Below are 21,688 nucleotides of genomic sequence, written 5' to 3'. Positions count from 1 at the left end.
CTCTCTCTCTCTCTCTCTCTCTCTCTGTCTATGCTTGTTATTATCTTCCACATTGAAAGGGCAGGATAAAGAAGGATGGATCACTTGGGTGGACCAAATCCAACACAATAATGAGAGTACCCCGCAAGCCATGCCGGTACAGTAGGAAAGTCTCCAGCAAAAGTATTGATTGTTCGAGGCACTTTTCCTTGATGGAGAGAATGATTGAAGTCGCCCGAGTTGAAGGTTTTGAGGTTTCCATTATGACCACATCCTCGACTTGATTATATGATCGATTTCGATGTGATTTCAAATATAGGAGCTATCTTAATGGCCATTATTCGATTGATAATGTGCGGCATCAAACTCGGGACAGGCCAAAAGAGAAAAAAAGGAGTCGAGGAAGTTGACGTTTGACTTGAGCATGCAAGCAAACTCCCAAAGTGATGATGATGTGATGAAAGGAAAAGAAAACCAACTTTAGAATGGGGAAAGAAGAATGTCGAGACGGTGAATGATGTGAAGATAAATTATACATTTAAATTTTAAGCAGTAATATGTTATCTTACTGCGGTAAATATATATATATATATATATATATATATATATATGTTGCGGGGACACAAACGTCAATCCGGTGATTAAGCTCTTAAAAGAAGACAGCAGGGGGACTGCGCAAAGCTCATATCCTATAGCCATGGGCTGGTGGTAGGGGGAGGGAGGGAAGGAAGGGAGGAGCAACGAGTGCAACCTGCGGTGGCTTCGGAGGAGCAGTAGAGGACAGAGAAGCTTCGGCGCGTATCAGCCAGGAAAGAGGTAGCCTTCTACGGTTCGTCCTCTGTCTACTTCCCCTGACATCCTCTCTCTCATCCTGGTCGCTGCGTGTAGGTGGCGTTGGCTTTGCCTTTCTCACGTTGGCCTCTTCTCTCTCTCTCTCTCTCTCTCTTCTCTTCTCTTCTCTTCTCTTCTCTTTGGAGGGTGGGGTGGGGTGGGGTGGCGTGGAACCGAGGAGGTGACCGACCGACAGGGGATGTAACGTAGCTTGACAGATGGCCACGATGAGGACGATGTGCTTGCTGCTGCTGCAGTTATCACGATAGGACACCTGCGAAGCGGTAAGATTCTTACCTTTTGGGAGTGACTGACTGCTTGATCCTCTACTTTCTCATTTCTCCCCTACTCTCCATATTATCAGCTCGGTTTATTTCGTCAGCTTCCTTTCTCCTCCTCCTCCTCTTTCTCTGAGCTTAATTTTGTCCCCAAGCCTTTTCGAGATCTGACAAATTAGCATGTCCGACGATTGGTCGAGTCTTTTGATCTCTTCTTTGGTTGGTTGATAAGGTTGTAGTTCAGCTTGCTGTTCTCTGGCTTTGTTGTTCTTTCTGGGCCTTCGTTTCAGTGGTGCAGGGTGGCATATGGGTTCTCCTCCCAACTTGATGAGATTCGATTCAGCAGCTGTTGTGATGGTCTCCCTACACGCCCTTCTCCCATGCTGGAGAAAGATGCTCATTGTCTGTGGATTTACCGCATCCCTGCCCCTCATGCCTAGATGCTGTCTTCTCCTTGCAGGCAATATTGACAACTTGGGACGCAGAGCTGGAGGGGAATGTGCATTCCCAGCTGAGACTCCTCATCGCACCACCAGATCTCAGAGCAGAAGAGGGGGAAGAGGAGAAGGCAAAAAGGGAAGTTAGCAACGAAGGAGGTTGACGGAGAGTAAATTAATATTAACGAGTGGTCAGCGTGTGCTTGCTATCCGTGAGTTGTTTACGGACTCAGAGAGCCTCCTCGTCCTCGTGCCGCGCGCGGTGCTCCACCCAGTCGCCTCCGGACTCCGTGGGCGCCTGCCGCTGCCCGGGGAAACAACGCTGCCTCTGCGTCCGACCGCATCTTACGGTGGCCTGCTTGCTCTACCGGAACGAGAACCCGTCACGGTGTGGGTAGATCTTAAAGACCCAGCGGCTCTTGTTTTGGAAGGAACAGTTGCCACGAGAGAGAAAGAGAGAGAGAGAGAGAGAGACAGTAGACCATATCCTTCATCTCTAGCTCGTACTCCGGATTAGGTCTTGTTGCTGTAAGGGAGCACCACCATTCACATGGTGGGTTTTGTTTAGTGCGGTTGTTGATGATTGCCGGGCATGTGGGGCGACTGTTTCGCTGTGGTTATCATGAGCTGAGGGTGGGATAAAAGGTCTTCAGCTTCTTGGAGTGTAGCAGCAAAGACTTCCTTTTTCTTCTTCTTCTTCTTCTTCTTCCTCCGCCTCTTTACTTTGGCAAGATGAAGTATATGAAGCTTGGATCGAAGCCCGATGCCTTCCAGTCCGATGAAAACAATATCAGGTAAAAAAACAGCCCTTGAAACCTAATTATTCACTCATAAGCTACTAAAATAGGCTTCCATCAGCAGCAAAAAGGAATTAGCAATGCTCCAAGCCAACTCGGCTTTCCATAGATCTTAGCAAGAAACTGCTGCATATTAATATTGCTCCTCAGAGTGCATGCCGATCCATGATGTGCTTTCGTAGCTTTGGAACCTCAGTGTCAGTGGTGTTTGGTGATTCGTTTCTCCTTGTGTCTTGTATTGCATTCACAATCTTAGATGTGGAGTATGTATGATATGTGTTGGCTCACTCGTATGAGTCCATATATCTATCCACCGGTCGCAATATAAAATGATCCTATGTCTCGAAAAGCATTCTATGAAACTACGGTAGCATATCTGAGTCCATAGTTGTTGTTGTGGTTCATTTAGATTTCCTGAGGCTCCATCTTTTGCCAGAAACCTAATCTTGAAATCTATTTACAGATTCGTGGCGACGGAGCTGGCGACCGATATCGTTGTTAATGTGGGAGATGTGAAGTTTCATCTGCATAAGGTAGTGTTAGCCTGAACTCGGTATCATCTTGCTTGCAGAAAGAAAGATCGATTCCGATGAATCGATAGTCTGCTGTCATATGCTTTAAGATCGCATTTACCATAATCTTCACTGTCGATCATCATAAGCGAACACCATATTATATCCATCATGCGAGGATCTGGTGACTTGTACTTGCTTGTGTATCGTGATGCTCACACAACTATCACGCGCAGTTCCCTCTTCTATCCAAAAGCCCGCGACTGCAGAAGCTGGTGGCGGCCACGGAAGAGGAGGAGGACGAGGAGATCGACATTCCCGACATCCCCGGTGGCCCTGCCGCCTTCGAAATCTGTGCTAAGTTTTGCTACGGCATGATCGTCACCCTCAACGCGTACAACGCGGTGGCAGCTCGGTGCGCGGCAGAGTACCTGGAGATGCACGAGGCGGTGGAGAAAGGGAATCTCATCTACAAGATCGAGGTGTTCTTGAGCTCCAGCATCCTACGCGCGTGGAAGGACTCCATCATAGTTCTGCACACCACCAGGTCCCTGCTTCCCTGGGCGGAGGACTTGAAGCTGGTCGTCCGCTGCACCGACTCGATCGCCTCCAAGGCCTCCGTCGACCCGTCCGAGGTCGACTGGTCCTACACCTACAACAGGAAGAAACTTCCATCCGAAAACGGCCTCGACCCACCTTGGAATGGCGTCAGGAAGCAGCAGTCGGTGCCCAAGGATTGGTGGGTGGAGGACCTCTGCGATCTCGAGATGGATTCGTACAAGCGGGTGTTAATCGCCATCAGGACGAAGGGGAAGATCGCTGACGATGTGGTCGGGGAAGCTCTGAAGGCCTACGCATACAGGAGGCTTCCGGGTTTCGCCAAAGGCTCGGTGACCTGCGGAAGCGATCCCACGAGGTCTCGGACGATACTGGAGACCATCGTTTGGTTATTACCCACGGAACCGGGTTCCGTTTCGTGCAGCTTCCTGCTGAAGTTGTTGAGGTACGCAAGCGCACTGGAATGTGGAGAGACTTGCAAGAAAGAGTTGATCAGGCGAGCGGGACGCCAGTTACAGGAAGCTGCTGCTTCCGACCTGCTGCTGCCTTCTGCGACAGGGGAGACCGTGTACGACGTCGACTTGGTTGCAAGCGTCGTGGAGGAGTTCGTGACGCAGGACGACGGCACTGCTCGAACCAGTCCCGAGGCCTCCGAGGAGGTCGTGGAGGTGAGGAGCCCGGTGTTCGTTTCTCCAAGCTCGAAAGTTGCCGTTGCGAATCTGGTGTATGAGTACCTCGCCGAAGTCGCGAAAGACCCCGATCTACCTCTTCCCAAGTTTGTGGAACTGGCTGAAATGGTGTCGGCTGCCTCGACGCCGGTGCACGACGGGCTTTACCGTGCCATCGATGTGTACCTCAAGGTAAAATCACCGGACGCCGTGCGCTTCTCTGATCGCAGCTCAGAATCGATCCTTATCTGTTGCCCTCATGGTGTGTGCAGGAGCACCCGGGGCTAAGCAAGAGCGAAAAGAGGAGAATCTGCAGCATGATGGACTGCAGAAAGCTGTCGACGGATGCCTGCGTACACGCGGTGCAGAACGAGCGGCTCCCGCTCAGGGTCGTGGTCCAGATCCTCTTCTTCGTGCAGATGAGAGCTGCTGCGGCTCCCGCTGCCGGCGGTGTATCCCAACTCCCCGGCAACGTGAAGGCGCTGCTCCGCGAAAATGGCGGTTCGTACGGCAGTTCAAGATCGGCCGTCACGACCAACACGGAGGACGACTGGGACGGCGTCCCGACGGCGGGCGGGGACCTCAACTCTCTCAAGTCCGCCGGTCCGGTGGGTAGAGGTGGGGGGAGTCAGAGGAGCAGCGGCGGCAGTGATGTCAGCAAGCACGGCGACGAGAAGGGCAACGGCAAGGTGAAGGGAATTCTGCTGCCGAAGAGGATACTGAGCAAGCTGTGGTCGGGCAAAGGGCAGGGCGGCGAGAACAGCAGCTCGGACATGTCGGAGAGCCCCGGCTCCGTCGCTCAGGAGGAGGCCAAGTCCACGCATTCGAGGAACACCAGGCATTCGGTTTCGTAGGGGAAGAGAGAGCGCAAGTACACACAATACTAGTTACACATCATACTAGACGATCTTGAGGTAGTGCCATTAATTAAGCGCAGTTGCCAGATGACCGAAATCTAGAGAGAGAAAGGATTCGGACGTCCGGTGGGATGGCTAAGAAGCAGATCTTCTTGATAGGTTGTTCTGAATGGATGATGACCACCGGTTCTTGTGCATGTACCACCACACGAGGGGTCGCCTGGTTCCAGCAGAGTCTACTTGGGATCAGAATCGGAAGCCAAGGATGAGTAATAAATACATGGATATGGCTGGCATTTGGTTCAACAACGAGTGTTGGAAAGAAGAAGAAGAAGAAGATGTATTAGTTATGAACCAGTTTGATCTTTTCATGATTTCTGTCTTGGTTTATGTTGTGGATCAGACTAGGAAAAATCTATGATTATTAGAGAATTCGTGTTGTTCCAACTGAGCCAGAAAGCAACATTTGTTCTGTTCCAGCTGTAGTTGGCCGTCACCTTGACTCGACCTTAACGTAGACTTCCACCACGGTGGAATGTGCAAATGTGGGTCCGAATGATAGGTAAAACGGAGGCAAAGGGTGCAAAGCAGGCAGCGAATGAAGCCCCGGCAAGGAGAACTCAGTGACCCAACCCTGTCTGCCAACAAAATCCAGGAGGGGAATGACATGGAACGCTCTGAACGGTGTGTTACGATACACTCGTGGATCAGATACTTAGTTGGCCGTCCAATCCGTGGCCGTGCATTATATATAATATGGAACGGTTCCTAAGGCCAGCAGAAATCACCGACAAGTGGCGCGCATATCGAATAAGGTCACATTAGCAATTGCATCGAAAGCAAAGACGACCGGCAGAGAGAGAGAGAGAGAGAGAGAGAGAGAGGAGGAGGGAGCGGTCCAAAGCCTCTCTCGTGTAACGTAGTTACCAAAAGCCGACGACAACGTTTCCTCCGCCGCATCTTATCCTGCTCCTGCTCCTGCTCCCGCTCCCCCATTTGGCTTTCACGCGTTCCACGTCTCCCACCGTCGATATCGCCTCTCACGACAGAAACACGACACGACAAAAAAGCGTTGCGCGTGACACCAACGAAGGCTATCACTGCATTTTACGATGACGGAAACAGCCACCTTGTGCACCGTCACGTTGTCCTTGTGCTTTCGATAAGACACAGGGAAGAAGAAGAAGACGACGAGCCGGTGAAGCGTGACCGTCCGATTCAGAATTCCCTGGGGTCCACGAAGATGGAGGGTGGGGAAAGCGCCTTGGTCCAGTCGCCGAGCGACCCGTCGCTGTACTCCTCCGCCAGGCGCTTCACGCACCACACGTCCTCCGCGCAAGAGAGGCGGCCCCAGTGGGGGATCCCCTCCCGGAGCGGCTCGCACGCCGCCACCTCCGCCGCCACCACCCGGCAGCCCGGGTCCGCCCGCGCCATGTTGTGCACATGCCCGCACAGCGCCCGCACGTGCGCCGCTGCCGCGGGGCCCTCCCCGCCCACCCCGTAGAGAAGGTACAGCCCGAACGGCCGGAACAGGTCCGGCACCGACGGGATGCGCAGCCACGGCAGCGCCCGGTCCACCGCCCGGCTCGCCCGCGCCAGCCCCCGCCGCCACCGCCCTGCCCCCCGCACCTCGAGCCGGAACACCTCCTTTGAGTTCCACACGCTGGCCACCGCCCACGAGGCGGGCGGGTCGGCCAGGAACGCGCCGGCCCCCTCCCACCGGGCCGCGGCGGAGCAGCCCGCGGGGACGGCGAGGAAGCTGCCGAGGGAGAGCGGGTTGGCCAGGACGGCGTCGATGTCGCGGGGGAAGAACTCGGTGGCGGCGAAGCGGCGGCGGTATAGGGCCTCGGCATCGGCGGCCGTGAGGTGGAGGATGGCGACGCGTGGGGGGAGGGGAAGGCGGTGGGCGAACACGGGGTGCACCAGAATGGCCGGGTTGCGGAACTTGGAGTAACCGCACCGCCCGGTGAAGAGGCGGAAAGACGCCTCGTTGTCCTTCTCCGTCGCCATGTACGCGTACTCCGCCCCCTTCTCCTTGAACCACTCCTCCATCCTCCGCACCAACTTCAGCGCGATCCCCCTTCGCCTGAGGAGGCCGCTCGATTATATCGGTACTAAGACGGTGATTAGAGCGACGGGGGGAGATGAACGGGTGGTGAGACTCACCGGTGAGCGGGGGAGACGCGGAGGCCGAGGAGGTAGGCCACCTTGGCATAGATGGGGACGGCGGGGGCGGTGTGGTGCTTCGCGGGGGAGGGTAATAACAAGGGGCTGCCGCAGGCCACGGTCTTGATGCACCCGCGGACGAGCCCAACGATCGCCCTCTCCGGCCCGCTAACCAGCTCTGCCACCTATATTAACATCATGATCGTGGTTATTCGCGTACAAACACTTACCGAAGAGAAAGACGATCGCGATAACAAGTCCAAAGTACGTTAACGCAGAAACGGGGAGATGACCGGAAAGAATGAGAGGGAAAAAAAGAGGAATACGGACCAGCATGAGGAAGGGAGGGGAGTGGCGGACACGGCAGAGGGGGTCGCCGAGGAGGTCGGTGAAGAGGGACATGGCACCGCCGCTGTGCCCCACCTCACACATCCGCTCCACCGCCTCCGCACCCACCCGGTCCCGCTCCGCGTCGTACTCCCTGATCGCCACGACCGCCATGGACTCCACCATCCTTCTCTTACGTAACACCGGCCGGTCGCTATTGGCAGCCAATAAAGGTGGCGAAAGTGAGGGATGATTCAGGTGTGTCTCCCTCTGTCCTCTCACTAGGCTCGATCACTTGGTGCGTAGCACAACAAACAGAAACGCGCCGCTGCAGCTTCTGTCTTCAGATATGTATGTATCTGCTCTTTCCCTAGTAGGGGAAGTCGGTGATACCAGTGGAACTTCTTTCTTTCTTCAAAGGCAAGTAGTGGTTGGCATGAACTGAAGGGGAGCGATGGAGGTGGGCTATTTATACCCCTTCCCTTTCCCTGGTGGGAGGAAAGAACAGAGAAGGGAAGGATAAGAGATGGGGTTCGGTCAGTGCAGTAGTTGAGATGAGGTGTGGAGGTGGGGTGACTCTCTTCCTCCCTCCTTTTATACACAGCAGCAACTGATCGGTCACAGAGAGAGAACAGAAGAGACCGGAGAGAGAGAGAGAGAAAGAGAGAGAGAGAGAGAGAGAGCGGTGTGCGTCTATAGCTGTAAAAGAAGTGCAGGAGGTGGGGTTGGGCTTCCAGATGGAAATGGCGGCTGTGGCTGCGCGGTCCCTGAGCTCACTTCCTCCGCCGCAGCTATTCCGTTGCAATGTCCATAATAACATACGTTATCATACCATATCATGCATGCGTATATGTTGACGTATGATGATATGATCGGATGTGTATATATACACATAATGGAGATACGTGGAGGGAAGCTGGCGTGGCGCGAATGGCGCCACAGATCACGTAATCGAGATGCGAGGTTCGCCGTCATCGAGCCACGTGGACGGTAAGCGGCGGGTAACGGCGCATCATCATTATGGGGTGGGCGTCTCACGCACCACCCAATTAATGACGGTGGGGGTGGGTGCACCGCCCGATCAACGCCCTACGTGATTATGATGACGGCGAGAAGTGGGCGGACGCGTACCTCCTGGCTCGGGCGTACCGCCGTGGCCCAGCTCGCCTGTTTCGACAGACTCGCAATGGCGTAACGCCGTTGGGTCCCACGTCTTTCCCACCAATAAAAAGATGACGTTCTCGGGTCGGTGCCTCCGCCGTTACTGCAGTTGTTTTCATGGGACGTCAGATGAAGGGTCGAGGACGGGTTCGAAGTTAAGTATGGACGGTTCGAAGTTAAGAGGATGACAATGATTAGACAACGATCAGGTGATGACGACGACGACGATGATCTCGTCACCGTTCGATAGGAGATCAACGGTTCGATCTTCTTTATTTTGTTCGGATGAGGTTGGTTTAGTTGACGGACCAACTATGAAGACGTGATTGAATCGATATATATATATATATATATATAAATACGACTTTTTATCTTTGTTGATGCTAAGCAACTTGCTTATGATTGACATTAAAAAGGTACAAAGATTTAGTGAGACAAGTAAATCTCACCTTCCGATCGCCAAGATCCGTTTGTCTACGACTCATTGTACATGCTACTGTACCGGCATACTTGCATCCACCAGCAATAGATTCTCTACGTGATGCATAACGAACCTATGAATGCGGTCGATCCAATCATGGATGCCAGCATCCACATAATTTTTGGTGGCAATTAATTACACGGTATTCGTGGCAAGCCGGTACGATGGCGTGCGTGGAGATTCGCGAAAGAACCGATGGGGTCGATGAATCCAACGCGAGCTTGTCGAGCCATCGCGGAGCAAATGGGTGACCAGAATCGTAGGATATCGGCAAATGGCATTAACCTTGGCCATGCGAGCTTCGGACGAGATGCTGCTGTTCTCGGAGCAGGCGTCAAGATGCTTCCTGTTGCCATTAATTTGTCCATTGCTGTCTTGGTTTCTCCCAGGAAAGGGATGAAGCCGAGTCCCAGTCCAGCTCCGGTGTCGCCCGGTGGCAGATGGGACCATCTCGTTGCAGCAGCACGCAGTAAGTGTTTCCTGACGGCGAGTACGCACTAATATCATACGAGATGCCTTGGAGAGGAAGGAAACTTAAACCCTGTGCTGCACATGCAAGCGAAGGCCGTGTCGCAGTACGAATCAGCGACAAGAAGACAGCGGCCTCGATACGATCGGCGAGCGAGTCGGGCTTCGGAGATGGCCAGTTTTCGCGTGCCGTATGGCTAATCCCCATCTGGCTGTCCCCTGATTGGAGTCCGGAGACGTATAATATGAAGCGTTCGACGATGGGGCGGCAGACATGGCAGCTCGAGCCAGCAGAGTTGCGGTAAGTCTGGAATGGTCGGGTTCATTAGCACTTGGGATGAGGTCAATGCAAACAGGTTGACTCCACCAAACACAGCCTTTGACAAAGTGTGGTGGTGGCGTGGCTCGAGGAATTATTACTGCCCTTTGTTTACTACTCGGAAGACGCGTCGCTCGCTCACTCTCTCTCGATCTTTTGTATTCGGTTCACGTACAGCAATGGATATGGATGCTAACGTTCACACCAGAAAAAGAAGAAGAAGAAGAAGAAGAAGAAGAAGTGGTGACTCTAAATTTTATGGGTTTTAACCTTTTTTTTTTCTTCTTGTTCTCCATCTTTTTGATGTTTTGTAAGATGATTATGATGGCTCACCATATAATTAATACCTTTCCTACAGCAATCATATAGCTTGTCCAAAGAGTCCATGATAGCCACTTGTCAGTTAGATAGTCTCCATTACATAAAAAAGCATATAATGCAGTTGCTTTGGCACCAGTTGGTGTGGTGTTCATCTTGTGGAAGAGTAAGTACCTAATTAGATAGCTCTTGTCACCATTTGCATTACAGCCAAGCAAATGATGTTACTTGCCACTTGCCTAGTGCTCCATCACATCTTCTGCAACTAAGTATCCTCCAAACCATGCCACCACCATCACATCTCAAGTCACACTCCCTAGGCTGCACCCAATCTGTGCCGCTCTTCGGATCCTATCCATTTCCTTTCCGATAAGCGTCCGATCTGATGTGACTCTATTTCAAAATCACGATATGATTTTTTTTTTTTTTTTTTTGCATCGGCATCATATCCGTAATAAAGTCTGTCTTCATCCTTGGGTATCGACAGTTCCTTGTTGCTGTTTCGAGATGAGCATTGTTGTTTTGATAGTACTAAGAGATGAGCATCATATCATAGTGTCTATCACTGTTCTTTAACCGAGACATCTCTTTGATGGATGATGATGTAACTCGACCGCAATCATTCTTCTTGTTGGGATGATGATGAATATAATGGCCCTTAAACAATTTTTATCTTTGTCTAAGAGATTACTGGAAGGAGATATGGAAGTCCCCATCATCCTCCTCCTCCTCCTCTATCAACATTCCAGAGATATGTCAGACTCTCCTTTCGCCGAGGTAGTGATTCATATCATGGTTGTCAGGCAAATGCATTTGCTCTGAAACTTTTGTGTCATCACCGACAATTATCATGCCATCCCATTAATTATTGGAGGTCAGGCAAATACATCTCCTCGTTACTACTGTAAACTGATTTCGTCAGACAGTGAAGACCGGTGCGAGAACGGAGTGTCGTTGGCAGTCTGCCAGAAAGATGTTCTGCGGCAGTGCAAAGCCAGGGGCTTCCGCCAACCTATCTTCCACCATGACCGACCACCATCAACTATGGGGAGAGAAGAACCACACTGCCTCCTCTCTTTCTTCCTATTTCTCGATGTTGGTTTTGGCCAAGGCGAGGAAACCGTGGCAAGCTCCATAATGGGAGAGATGCGTCAGAGTGAGCCAGCTGCGTCCATTTAGATAAGCAAGAGAGGACCATCCATCCTCATGGGGATCAAAGATCATGCCATCGAATGCCAAGAACATTCCATGTCATTCGCTGCCCATCATCCATCCCTCCGAAGGACACTGACGCAACCACCGGAGGGGGGGGGGGGACCTGGTGGTGCTGTGAAGCTTGGGATGACATGTGTGCAGTGGCCTTGACAGCTCGGGGACGGCAAAGACTTGTCCTGGAGTAGATCATGGCCATCTCTATCTTTGACTCTTTGGGCACAGGGAGTGCAGTAGGGTGGGTTGTTCATTGGACGCTCGGTGGGTTTCTCCTGATCTCTTGCATGGTGACGAGACTCGACACCACAAACGAAGCTGCAATCGATTAGGAAGGAACCACCATCATCCTATGTCCTTCTTTCGAGTATGAGAGACAACACCAGCATCATCTCTACCATCGACGAGGAGTAGGAGTTTTGGGCCTTCACAGTTTCAAGTAGCATTAAAATTCTCCGGTGGTGTGCAAAGAACAGCACGCTAACTAATCTAAACTCGGTTCTAATTCGAATCCTACCAATTAATTGACGTTCGAGTTTAAATCCGATTTCGTATATATATATATATATATACAAACTCATCCCAAATCCAATTCAAATCTATCTAATATTGGTTCTTATATGGTCACGTAACCATTTGTTTTCCTCATGCAAATTTGACGAAGATCCCATATAACATTTCTTTCGTCTTCATTTCTTACTACATCATGATTTGCGAACTGTGATCTCATGGTATGCAAGCGTAGTAGCGAGAGGTTGTTGTGTTCATCCTCATCATTTCTTACTCTATGATGACGACGACTAGTACTACAATCGGAGTCCCGGAGATTGTGCCTCCGTAGAATGTCAAATGGCCAGACAGGGAGAGAGAGAGAGAGAGCGGCAACACAAGAAAACGAATTAGAGGTTGCGACGGAGGTTACAAGGAGACCAATGGAAGAGGGAGGTCCTCCGCCGCCGCTGGATGGCCGGCGTCTGCCGTCGGGTCTCGGTGTCAGTACTCTTGCGCAGCATCTCCCACAGCACATGGACGTCCTCGTACTCGCACGTCCTCACCTCCTCCCTCAGCTTCCTTAGCCCTGCCAACAGAAGCAAAATTACAACGCCGTCCCAACTCAACGTAACGAGACCTTCGCGGAGGACACCGGACCGAGATCTCACCGCTCCTTCGGATGCCGAGCCGGGCGGCGACGCCGACCTGAACTCGCCGCATGGGAAGCAGCACCACTTGCTCCCACCAGTACTCCATCGATCTGAATCGCCGATCGAACGCACGCTTCTCTCCCCCTCCCCCTCCCCCTCCCCCTCCCTCCGATTTATGATGCGAGAGAAAGAGACGGTCGCTGTCTCCGACGCTTGTTGCCGACTCTTGTGCTTCTCCGCCCTCCGCGAACGTTTGTCGTCACTCGTCGGTGGTGTCGCTCTTCGTGGTTGTAGTCTCGTGCGATGGACCCACGGCAGCGACCTAACGTTAGACGCTGCCGCGTGCCCACGTGCGCGTTCGCTCGCCAAGTCGGCGTGTCCCGATTGCTGCTCACCTGCTTGTGCCCAGCCAGGGATGAGTGGCCACGTCACAGGGTTGGGGCCTCGACGTCGGACGCGTCACCTGCATGATTGGTTCCTACCAATTGGTTATTAATGATTCTTGTCCGCTGGGTCGGATGAGACAGGAGAACCGGTGGAAGTGAGGCGGTGCGTTTTGGATGTCGGTCGCCGCTGTTGACTTTCGTGGAAGGTCTCATGTTTAATGATTTTTTTGTTAAAAATAAATCTCTAAAGGCATTTAAATTGCATTTATTTAAAATCTTATCCAATTTCTCTAATAAAATTGTTTACATTGTAACCTTAGATTTCCATTTTTTTTCACGCATCTTACAACTTTGTTTTCGGATCTATGCAGCTCGGTGTACCCGTTTCTCCGGCCCATTGAGGCCCAAAGAGAAGCAAGAAGGCTTCGCAACGGGGTCGGTGGTGAGGTGGGCCCTTTGGATGACCTTAGTGGGACCCTTTGTTGTCTGCCTCGGGCCCCGCAGCCATGTGAGTTTGGGCATCGTGATGGCCGGTGAGACCTGTCCTCGAATCGGAATCGCAACGCGAAGTAAAAGGAAACGTTCGGGAAACGAGAAAAGAATGCGAGGCCTGCTTCGGTGCCGACTGAAATCATGATCAGCGGGATAAAGCTACGTGGCCAACATCGAACGGCGAGAGCTCGCGGTGATGCGCTTGAGACACCACTCTCGTCACAAAGTCGTGTCGTAGGTCGAGTCATAACGCGCGGCTGTACAAGGGTTGGAATCCCATAACGAAGACGATGGATATTAAACATGGCACATAAACGTAGAGATATTTGAAGAGGACTGAGCCATCGTTTCGGAGGGAGTCGGTGAGAGAGACGAGGGAGAGTGAATGAGAGATGCCCCCGATCGCCGGTTCCTCGTCACAATCCTCCTAGCTATTGTGCTCGTGGCTCTCCCCGCTCCTCCGGCGCGCTCCCCTTCTGCTGCTCCTCCGCCTGGAAGTGGTGACCGAATCGCCGATCTCAAGGGCAAGATTGAGACCCGCGAGGTCGATAACGGGACGATGTCTAAGGCTCGTGTCTACGCCGACGTCAACGTCCTCCGGCCCAAGGACTACTGGGATTACGAATCCCTCACCGTCCAGTGGGGGTACGCGAGATATCGAAACCCTACTCAAACCCTAACCCTAATTTCTCCCTTTCTGTTTGTGTGTGATGAAAATTGTCTAGAATTATTGGCGTTATACGAATTGGATATAATTTTCGATAATTGTTTTTTTTTCTTCTGTAGATTCAAGAGTTAAGCAATCGTTTCTCATGATTTGCATAATCTTACTCCATATGCTCTAGTTCGATTAATATGTAGGTTTGTTAAGGCACACAATTTTCCAATATTTGAAACATAAACTATAGCAAAAAAAAAAAAAAAACTATGTTGAAGCAACATGAAACACAAAAATTCAAACTATCGTGCAACCGAAAAGTCCAAGCATGGTGTAATGCGTCCATGAGACAAGTCACTGATGTTTTTTGGAACATGTGGCATCATGTGCTTGTTGGATGCACTTAGTGGATAAAGTAGCGCAAAATTGTTTGGGGGCTGAGGAGCGTGCTGATAGATTTAAAAAAGCAAGGCAAATGAAAATGGAAGAAACCTGTAAGAGTTTATGAGGTTTTGTTAATATTTCTCGACAAGGACTTAGAATGGAGTGATGGCTTGAACATCATATGTGATATATATTTTTTTTTCCTGTGAATTTCTTTTCTGGAACTCTGGTATTTTGGTTATTTGTTGATGCTTCTGATAGTTGGCAGTTTTAGATTGTGAGCTTGAAATGCCTTCTTTGTCAAAATAAATTTTTCGCTGGTTACCTATACATGCAAATTATTTTTTTGCTTTTATACCCATTATGTAATTTTCACCTTTTGATCAATGGAGCATGTGGAAGAAAAAGCAGCAATCTATATAACTTTTATGAACAGAGCTATTTATATGTTGCTATATATTGGTAGGGTCATTCAAAGCAATTCAGTTCTCTGGTAACTTTTTTGGCATGTTCATGTTTCATAAACTCAGGGATCAAGATGACTATGAGGTTGTTCAAAAGGTTGGCAGAGGAAAATATAGTGAGGTATTTGAGGGCATAAATGTTTCCAACAATGAGCGTTGCATCATCAAGATCCTCAAGCCTGTGAAGAAAAAAAAGGTACTAATGCTGTTAATCTCGAAACTGTAATCACTTATGATATTCTGAGCTTATAAACTAGGCTAATAATTCCAGCAGCTTCACGTGTGGTTTAAGTTTTGCTTGAAATGGAAGAAACAAACTTGTGAGAGTTCTAGCTGAAACTAAGGTTGATGTTGAAAAGAGCTGGATATTATTCGTTGTAGTAGAAACCAATAGGCCCTGATCAGGTCAATACAAAATTGGTTCAAATCCAACAAGATAAACAGAAGGAGATATGTCTCATTCCACTTATTTCCATTTTTCCCAGCCTCTTTTTTCTTTGTCAGTTGAAGGCTTTATAGTTAAATGCACTGTCATGAAACAACTATGAGATCACATTGCATAAGAATACATAAAAGCGAGCATATCAATTGCCTTTTACGAGTTGCCTGAATTGGTTGAAGATCTTCAAGAACATTCTGTTGAGCATGGGAGCTTAGACTAATTACATATTTTCCATGGAGTCCTGCAACAATCTTATGCAAGACTAAAGGTATCAATCAGCTACACTAATTAAAGAAACAAAAAGGTCGTTGAGATGCTTAATCGATTTTCAAAATTTTTCTGAGATAATATACTCTGTGATTATAATTTTGACTTGAAAGATGCTTTCATCTGCCCCCTTGGTGCATTCCCCTTTGAATGATATGATGATCCTTGAAGATGTTGATGGAAGAATTGACTTTAGATTTGTCGAGGAATACAACTTTCCATTGAAAAAGTTATAGAATATCCTTCTTATTCATTTTTTATTACCATATTATATTGAAATTTGATTGTTGTATTCAAACTTTAGAATGTAATCTATAGTCGAAGAAAATGTTATATATGAACACCACACTTATTTAATATTCCTTTTCTTATGAACTAAATTCTATATATAGTGACCTTAGTTCTATGTATATTTTATCCAAATTTGTTTCTGAGTATCCATAGTATTTTTTTCTACATCATGCAACATAGCAATTCATTCAGATTAGTAAAAACTAGAATTAGTAGCATCACTTTGATTTTTTTTTGAGTGAGCAATATTTTTCATCTTTTTATGGAAACAATAAATATTAAAACCTTGTTGAAGTACTTGATCAAGCAAGGTATTATTTAGCAGAGATAGAACTCTTCACTTTTCTGAATATAAAAAACTTTGGTTTATTGTGTTTGCTGTTGGTCAAGTCATTTCGGAAGCGTTAGAAGCTGTCAATGACTTCAGTCCATGGTAGTTGCAACAGTGTAAATAATTAACTGCAACCATTCATCTTTTCATTTCCTTGAGGCAAATGTAGTAATGTTAAGTGAAGGACTGCTTCTTTGGTTGTGCCCTTGTTTCTGATATTCTGTATGAGAAAATGGAAAAATGTGCATATAAGAAACTTAGTGCTTAAGTTTCTCATGTGCAGCTACCAATTCTTATTTCTTTTTGTTTATATCTCTCTAAATCAATGTTTGCTTTGAAACTATCAGCCTTAATTTTTTCGAACAAGATATTTGTTCGTGTTCTTATCTAATGTGTTACCATGTGCAGTTATGTCTTATACATTTCCCTATTGTTGCAGATTAAGAGGGAGATAAAGATTCTTCAGAACCTTTGTGGCGGTCCAAATATTGTGAAATTGCTTGACATTGTCAGGGACCAGCATTCAAAAACTCCTAGCTTGATATTTGAATATGTGAACAACACAGATTTTAAAGTCCTATACCCTACATTGACTGACTATGACATTCGTTACTATATCTATGAGCTTCTTAAGGTTGTTTCCTTGTCTACTTCTCATTTTCTTTTGTGGTCCATGTTTCTGAAGTGCAAGATATAATTAAATTTAACGATACTGTTTAGTTTTGTTCTCTTGTTGTGGATATAAGTCCTTCATTTCTTGGTGCTTGATCCCCTAAATATAGCTGAAAGCCTGAACTTAATATTAATGTTTGCAACACCTACTTGTAACAATTGTTTATGCATCACAACAGTAGAGGTGATGACTTTATGCATTTGATGATGATTTCCTTATATGTAATGCATACAATGAGATTGAGTTATTTAGATTTTCTGAATTTAATTATTAAATTTGCAATGCTGATCAAATATCTGGGATTGGTTTAAATTTGACCAGCTCTATGACCTTGTCCATCCTTGTACCTGTTGTGGATCTTTTGTTGTGACTTAAAAAAAGAGAGTACGAGCTAGTTCTTTCCGATATTATATACTTTATAATGGAATGTAATTGTGATATAAACATTGTCCATCGTGTAAAAAAATCAGTTCTGACTTGGTTCCCTAAGCTATTTTTTGTTGTTTAATGAGCCACACCTTCAAAGTTCTGTACATGACTTCAAGCAGATAAGCTGATCAAGGAACAATCTCGTACCAGACCTGTAGGTCCCATGCCAAACTGGTACCTACTGCTGGTACCGATGTACTGTCAATGCATCAGTATATACTGAAGAGGAAGAAGAAGGAGAAGAGCAAGGAAGATGAGGAACCAATGCACGAAGGGGAGGAGGAAGATGTAGGAAAAAGAGCAGGCAGTGGAGGAAGAGGAAGGAGGAAGAAGGAAGAAAAGGAGGTGGTGGAGGAAGAGGAGGAAGAAGGAGAAAGAGGAAGGAAGATGAGGAGGGGTGGTGGAGGAAGAGGATGAAGAGGAAGGAGGAAGTGGAAAAAAGAAGAGGATGAAGCATATCCAAGGTCAGCAGCAATGAGGGCTTATGGTGTCTTTGCATATGGAGCTGAGGGCTCACAAACTCAAGCCCTAATTTAATAGTTTTTAGGTTTTATTAGTTACGGCAGAACAGTCTGCCCGAATTGGGGGTGGTCTGTGCTCTGTTCATGCTCAGATCGATAAATACCTTGTTGTTGATTGACCATAATATGCCACATAGGCTCTTAAGAATATTTTCTCATTCTTAGAGTCAATCTTATGTTTGGTAAGAAACCCTAATTATTGATAGTTGCTAATTTTCTGTTTTTTAATTACTTCAGGCACTAGATTACTGTCATTCACAAGGTATCATGCATCGAGATGTCAAGCCTCACAATGTCATGATAGATCATGAGCTTCGGAAGCTTCGCTTGATAGATTGGGGACTTGCTGAGTTCTACCATCCAGGCAAAGAGTATAATGTTCGTGTTGCATCAAGGTTAGTCTGAGACTCTTGAGTGTCAGCATATGCATAGTGTTGATGCTGTTTGCAGTTCCTATATTGTCACTAATGACTTTTACAATTCTTCTTAACTGCAAAATTTTCACCTTCACTGTTGCTGGATGTTTTTCCATCATGACGAGGCATCTTCATTAGTTACAATTCTCATAGCAATTATTCTGGTTCTGTTAGTTAGCAGTAGTACAAACAAGTAATGGAGCTTGGTAGGCTTATGAATATCTAACCTTAGCAATTCTTCCGAGTCTATTATTCTGCAGTAATAGAAGTGTGTCCAAGTTTAATGACTGGAAATTTTCATCTATCATGTTTTTCTCTCTTTGGATAGTTCATGGTAATAATTCATACACTTTATTCTATGGATGCTTCCTTCCTATAAATTATATAGAAATTAACAAAATTAGCCACTTCCATGCACCTAACTGAATCTGTACCTACATCTATTGACGACATTAGATATATAAGGTCCTGAGTCATGCCAAATTATATAGCGCTATCATTGAGAAGACGGAAGTTTCCAGGCAACACTCACCAGGTTGCTAAAATACTTAATTGCTTATATAGCTTTGTTGAGGAAATAAATGTCAGAAAAGCAGTTATGAATAGGTAATACTTTACTATGTGCTTTGTGCAAATCATAGGTTCTACAAATACCAATGGTGCATGATGATGCACAAATCTGTCCTTGGCTCGGGGATACAATCGTCATGGTTTTGTCTTCTGGGGTCAACTCCAAAAGACACTTTGAGGAGTGTAGCTGGCTGTTATATGACCCTTGGTTAATTGATTCCTTACAGATGTTGAATTATGGAAATCACTAAGGCTGTTGGAGAACCCACAAGTATCCTAGACCCCTGGATGGGTCATCATCCAACTGGGGAGCCCTGGTGATGCCACAGAGTCCTACATCAATCAGGAGCAGGAGAGTTGACAACTCCTCTTTCTTGAGGTGCCTATTGGGGTGGTCCATAGAGGACAAAATTGTGTGAATTGTAGACCAAAGTGAACAAAATCTTGCGAGCTCATGGGCTTAGGCCACTAACAGATTATATAATGATGAATGTGAAAAAATATAATTTCTTGGTTTACATAAAGAGTTTCGTTGCTTGGTATTGTGGTATTATCTGAGCAATACATCAGCCAGATTGCTCTTTTGCAACTTGGGTGTCCAAGGTTCGAGGCACAAAAACTGTTCTATTATAGAGGGTAAGATTGACACTTTCAAGTTCATTCATGAACATTCACAGACCAATAGATCATGTAATTTTGTTACAGAGGAGAGGCAGAAATCACACTACTTTTCTCATGTTTACTTTTCCTTAGTTAGATCTATGTTTAGGTTTTATATGAAACTTATTTTCTCAGTTATAACTTGTAAGATTATTCTCTTCATCATCCATTTTCTTACAGCATATCTTGTGACATAGGTACTTCAAGGGGCCAGAACTACTTGTTGATTTACAGGATTATGACTACTCCTTGGACATGTGGAGCCTTGGATGCATGTTTGCTGGAATGGTATATGCTTGTGTACCCTCTAGTTTGAAGTTAATCTCTTTTTGGTACTTCAGATTCATTAATTAGATTAGCTATCTGGTGTTTGTTATTGTCAATTGATACTTTTGCTATTTATCATGATCTTAAGTTTGTGATCTTTTACTTGGTTGCAGATATTTCGCAAGGAACCTTTCTTTTATGGACATGACAATCATGATCAGCTTGTAAAAATTGCGAAGGTAAATATAAGTTTCGGATATGCCAATTGTTTTTCATTGTTTTAATCTAGGTGTCACCACTTGTTCCTTGATTCAGTTTTATTATTATTGACATTTGTAAATGTAGAGAATCTAAACTGTGAAAGGAGTTCAGGATGATGACTTCTCATTACTCTTTTTCCTTAATTGAGTAACTATCTGTACTGCTGCTAAATATCAGACCGATGTCATGTTTCATTTGCTTAAGCAGCTTGCACTGTCTGCTAGCATTTTGAAGCTTAATTATCTGTAAGTAATCTTGTTATGTCAACCACATTAAGAGAACTATGTGATGGTGATTCTCTCAGGTTCTTGGAACAGATGAGTTAAATGCTTACTTGAACAAATACCGTCTAGAGCTTGATCCACAACTTGAAGCTCTTGTTGGAAGGTATATCTTGGACTCTTTTTATTTAGGTGGTTTGAGTTAGCAATGAAACTAAAGCGATGTTTCAGTTAAATGATTTATGAGGAGACACATAAATTGTCTCACAAGACTCATTAGCAATTTTGAAGACCTATAAAACGATTGAGAATTTTTTTTCTTGCCTTATATTTTGCAGGCATAGCAGGAAACCTTGGGCTCGATTCATTAATGCAGATAACCAACATCTAGTTTCTCCAGAGGTTCTTGATTAGCACTAAAGGAATATCAGTACATGATCATTGTATTTAAATTTTAGTTTGAGTATGATATCTTTCTATGATATGCATGCAGGCAATAGATTTTCTTGATAGGCTTCTTCGCTATGACCACCAGGATAGGCTTACAGCACGAGAAGCCATGGTAACATAACATGGTTCTATTTTTAAGCATTCATTTAAAATAAATCATGCAGTAATGTTGCTTAGTCTTCATATGCTGTTGCATTTTTTTTGTTTTTTGGGACCTAGTGATGGTTCAATTTGTATACTGTTATGTACAAATTCTAGTTGTTAGCCCAACATCATTCTCCGGGTAGACAGTCACACTATTTCAAGTTGTTGTACCATATCTGTTTTGGAGTATGCATCATGGGACCTCCTAGGTTTAGCAGTTTTCTATTCCCAGAACTGATTCCTAGGGTATATATATATGATCTTCAGTGGGATATATTCTTTGCTATTTCCTCTCGAGAAATGTCCCATTGTATGGTGATAAAAATATCTTTCTTTGTTTTGTCAATGTAAAAGAAATATCTTTCTTTTACAGTAGAAAAATGGTTAAAAAAAAACCTTTTACATCTTTCGAGAACCTTTAGTGATCAAATCCATTTCCACATATTAATTGGCTTGTATTAATTGGCTTTTTCTTGTTTCTGTTGGCAGGCACACCCATATTTTCTTCAAGTAAGAGCTGCAGAGAACAGCAGGACTCGCACCCAGTAATATTTGGGCCGTGTCGTGTCGCAAGTGCTGGACTGTACGAATAACGGTAGATGTAATGATTCGAGAGCACTCAGCCGGAGAGTGATGCATATTGTTGGCTAATCTTTCGGGTGATGTAGCAGATATAATCGGCTCGCAATTTGGGTTTCATCGTCCTCGTAAATAGGTGTGTGCTTAAGGCACAGAGACCGCTGTCATGGCCGTTGTGTGTGTGTTCATGTTTTTCTATGTCCGGTCGCGTGAACTGCTTGTGCTTAAAGCATGTGTTTGTCTGCTGTGTGTGTGTGTGTGTGTGTGTGTGTGT

The 21,688-nt window shown here is 46.5% G+C and overlaps 3 protein-coding genes and 1 long non-coding RNA gene across 6 annotated transcripts; 2 read left to right on the top strand and 2 right to left on the bottom strand.

The window, feature by feature from the left end:
• The first annotated feature begins 657 nt into the window (after window positions 1-657).
• LOC135612010 (BTB/POZ domain-containing protein NPY3-like) lies at window positions 658-5,349 on the top strand. 3 transcript variants are annotated; one of them, XM_065107719.1, is made up of 6 exons: window positions 684-795; window positions 868-1,094; window positions 1,549-2,319; window positions 2,786-2,855; window positions 3,071-4,252; window positions 4,333-5,349. In XM_065107719.1, exons 3-6 carry the CDS (start codon window positions 2,258-2,260, stop codon window positions 4,912-4,914), a joined length of 1,896 nt encoding a protein of 631 aa, XP_064963791.1. In that variant the 5' UTR covers window positions 684-795; window positions 868-1,094; window positions 1,549-2,257; the 3' UTR covers window positions 4,915-5,349. The 3 variants fall into 3 exon arrangements, with proteins under 3 accessions (XP_064963792.1, XP_064963793.1, XP_064963791.1); XM_065107720.1 differs by lacking the exon at window positions 868-1,094 and having other exon boundaries at window positions 658-795; XM_065107721.1 differs by lacking the exon at window positions 868-1,094 and having other exon boundaries at window positions 674-808.
• A 363-nt stretch (window positions 5,350-5,712) lies between these two features.
• LOC103983597 (probable N-acetyltransferase HLS1) lies at window positions 5,713-8,142 on the bottom strand. Its single transcript, XM_065107722.1, has 3 exons — window positions 7,414-8,142; window positions 7,084-7,268; window positions 5,713-7,003 (listed from the first exon to the last, which is right to left on the bottom strand). Exons 1-3 carry the CDS (start codon window positions 7,594-7,596, stop codon window positions 6,136-6,138), a joined length of 1,236 nt encoding a protein of 411 aa, XP_064963794.1. The 5' UTR covers window positions 7,597-8,142; the 3' UTR covers window positions 5,713-6,135.
• A 3,878-nt stretch (window positions 8,143-12,020) lies between these two features.
• On the bottom strand, window positions 12,021-12,741 carry LOC103983598 (uncharacterized). The gene is made up of 2 exons (XR_001978059.2): window positions 12,527-12,741; window positions 12,021-12,444 (listed from the first exon to the last, which is right to left on the bottom strand). It is a non-coding gene; the product is annotated as an uncharacterized LOC103983598 (long non-coding RNA).
• A 938-nt stretch (window positions 12,742-13,679) lies between these two features.
• LOC135612008 (casein kinase II subunit alpha-2-like) lies at window positions 13,680-21,661 on the top strand. The gene is made up of 10 exons (XM_065107714.1): window positions 13,680-14,031; window positions 14,959-15,088; window positions 16,663-16,857; window positions 18,084-18,241; window positions 19,690-19,780; window positions 19,933-19,998; window positions 20,325-20,407; window positions 20,580-20,643; window positions 20,735-20,803; window positions 21,325-21,661. Exons 1-10 carry the CDS (start codon window positions 13,772-13,774, stop codon window positions 21,382-21,384), a joined length of 1,176 nt encoding a protein of 391 aa, XP_064963786.1. The 5' UTR covers window positions 13,680-13,771; the 3' UTR covers window positions 21,385-21,661.
• Window positions 21,662-21,688: the final 27 nt, after the last annotated feature.

Source organism: Musa acuminata, chromosome BXJ2-5, assembly GCF_036884655.1.
Source record: "Musa acuminata AAA Group cultivar baxijiao chromosome BXJ2-5, Cavendish_Baxijiao_AAA, whole genome shotgun sequence".
Taxonomy (NCBI): domain Eukaryota; kingdom Viridiplantae; phylum Streptophyta; class Magnoliopsida; order Zingiberales; family Musaceae; genus Musa; species Musa acuminata.
Note: the sequence above shows the minus strand (reverse complement) of the source record. Positions and strands in the feature narration are given on the sequence as shown.

Coding starts and splice junctions, on each gene's coding strand:
- LOC135612010 (XM_065107720.1), top strand. CDS start 2,258: ATGAAGTATATGAAGCTTGGATCGAAGCCCGATGCCTTCCAGTCCGAT. Junction 2,856..3,070: donor TGAAGTTTCATCTGCATAAG/GTAGTGTTAGCC, acceptor TATCACGCGCAG/TTCCCTCTTCTATCCAAAAG. Junction 4,253..4,332: donor CCATCGATGTGTACCTCAAG/GTAAAATCACCG, acceptor TGGTGTGTGCAG/GAGCACCCGGGGCTAAGCAA.
- LOC103983597 (XM_065107722.1), bottom strand. CDS start 7,596: ATGGTGGAGTCCATGGCGGTCGTGGCGATCAGGGAGTACGACGCGGAG. Junction 7,269..7,413: donor CCCCTCCCTTCCTCATGCTG/GTCCGTATTCCT, acceptor ATGTTAATATAG/GTGGCAGAGCTGGTTAGCGG. Junction 7,004..7,083: donor CGCGTCTCCCCCGCTCACCG/GTGAGTCTCACC, acceptor CGGCCTCCTCAG/GCGAAGGGGGATCGCGCTGA.
- LOC135612008 (XM_065107714.1), top strand. CDS start 13,772: ATGAGAGATGCCCCCGATCGCCGGTTCCTCGTCACAATCCTCCTAGCT. Junction 19,999..20,324: donor AGCTTGTAAAAATTGCGAAG/GTAAATATAAGT, acceptor TGATTCTCTCAG/GTTCTTGGAACAGATGAGTT. Junction 20,804..21,324: donor TTACAGCACGAGAAGCCATG/GTAACATAACAT, acceptor TTCTGTTGGCAG/GCACACCCATATTTTCTTCA.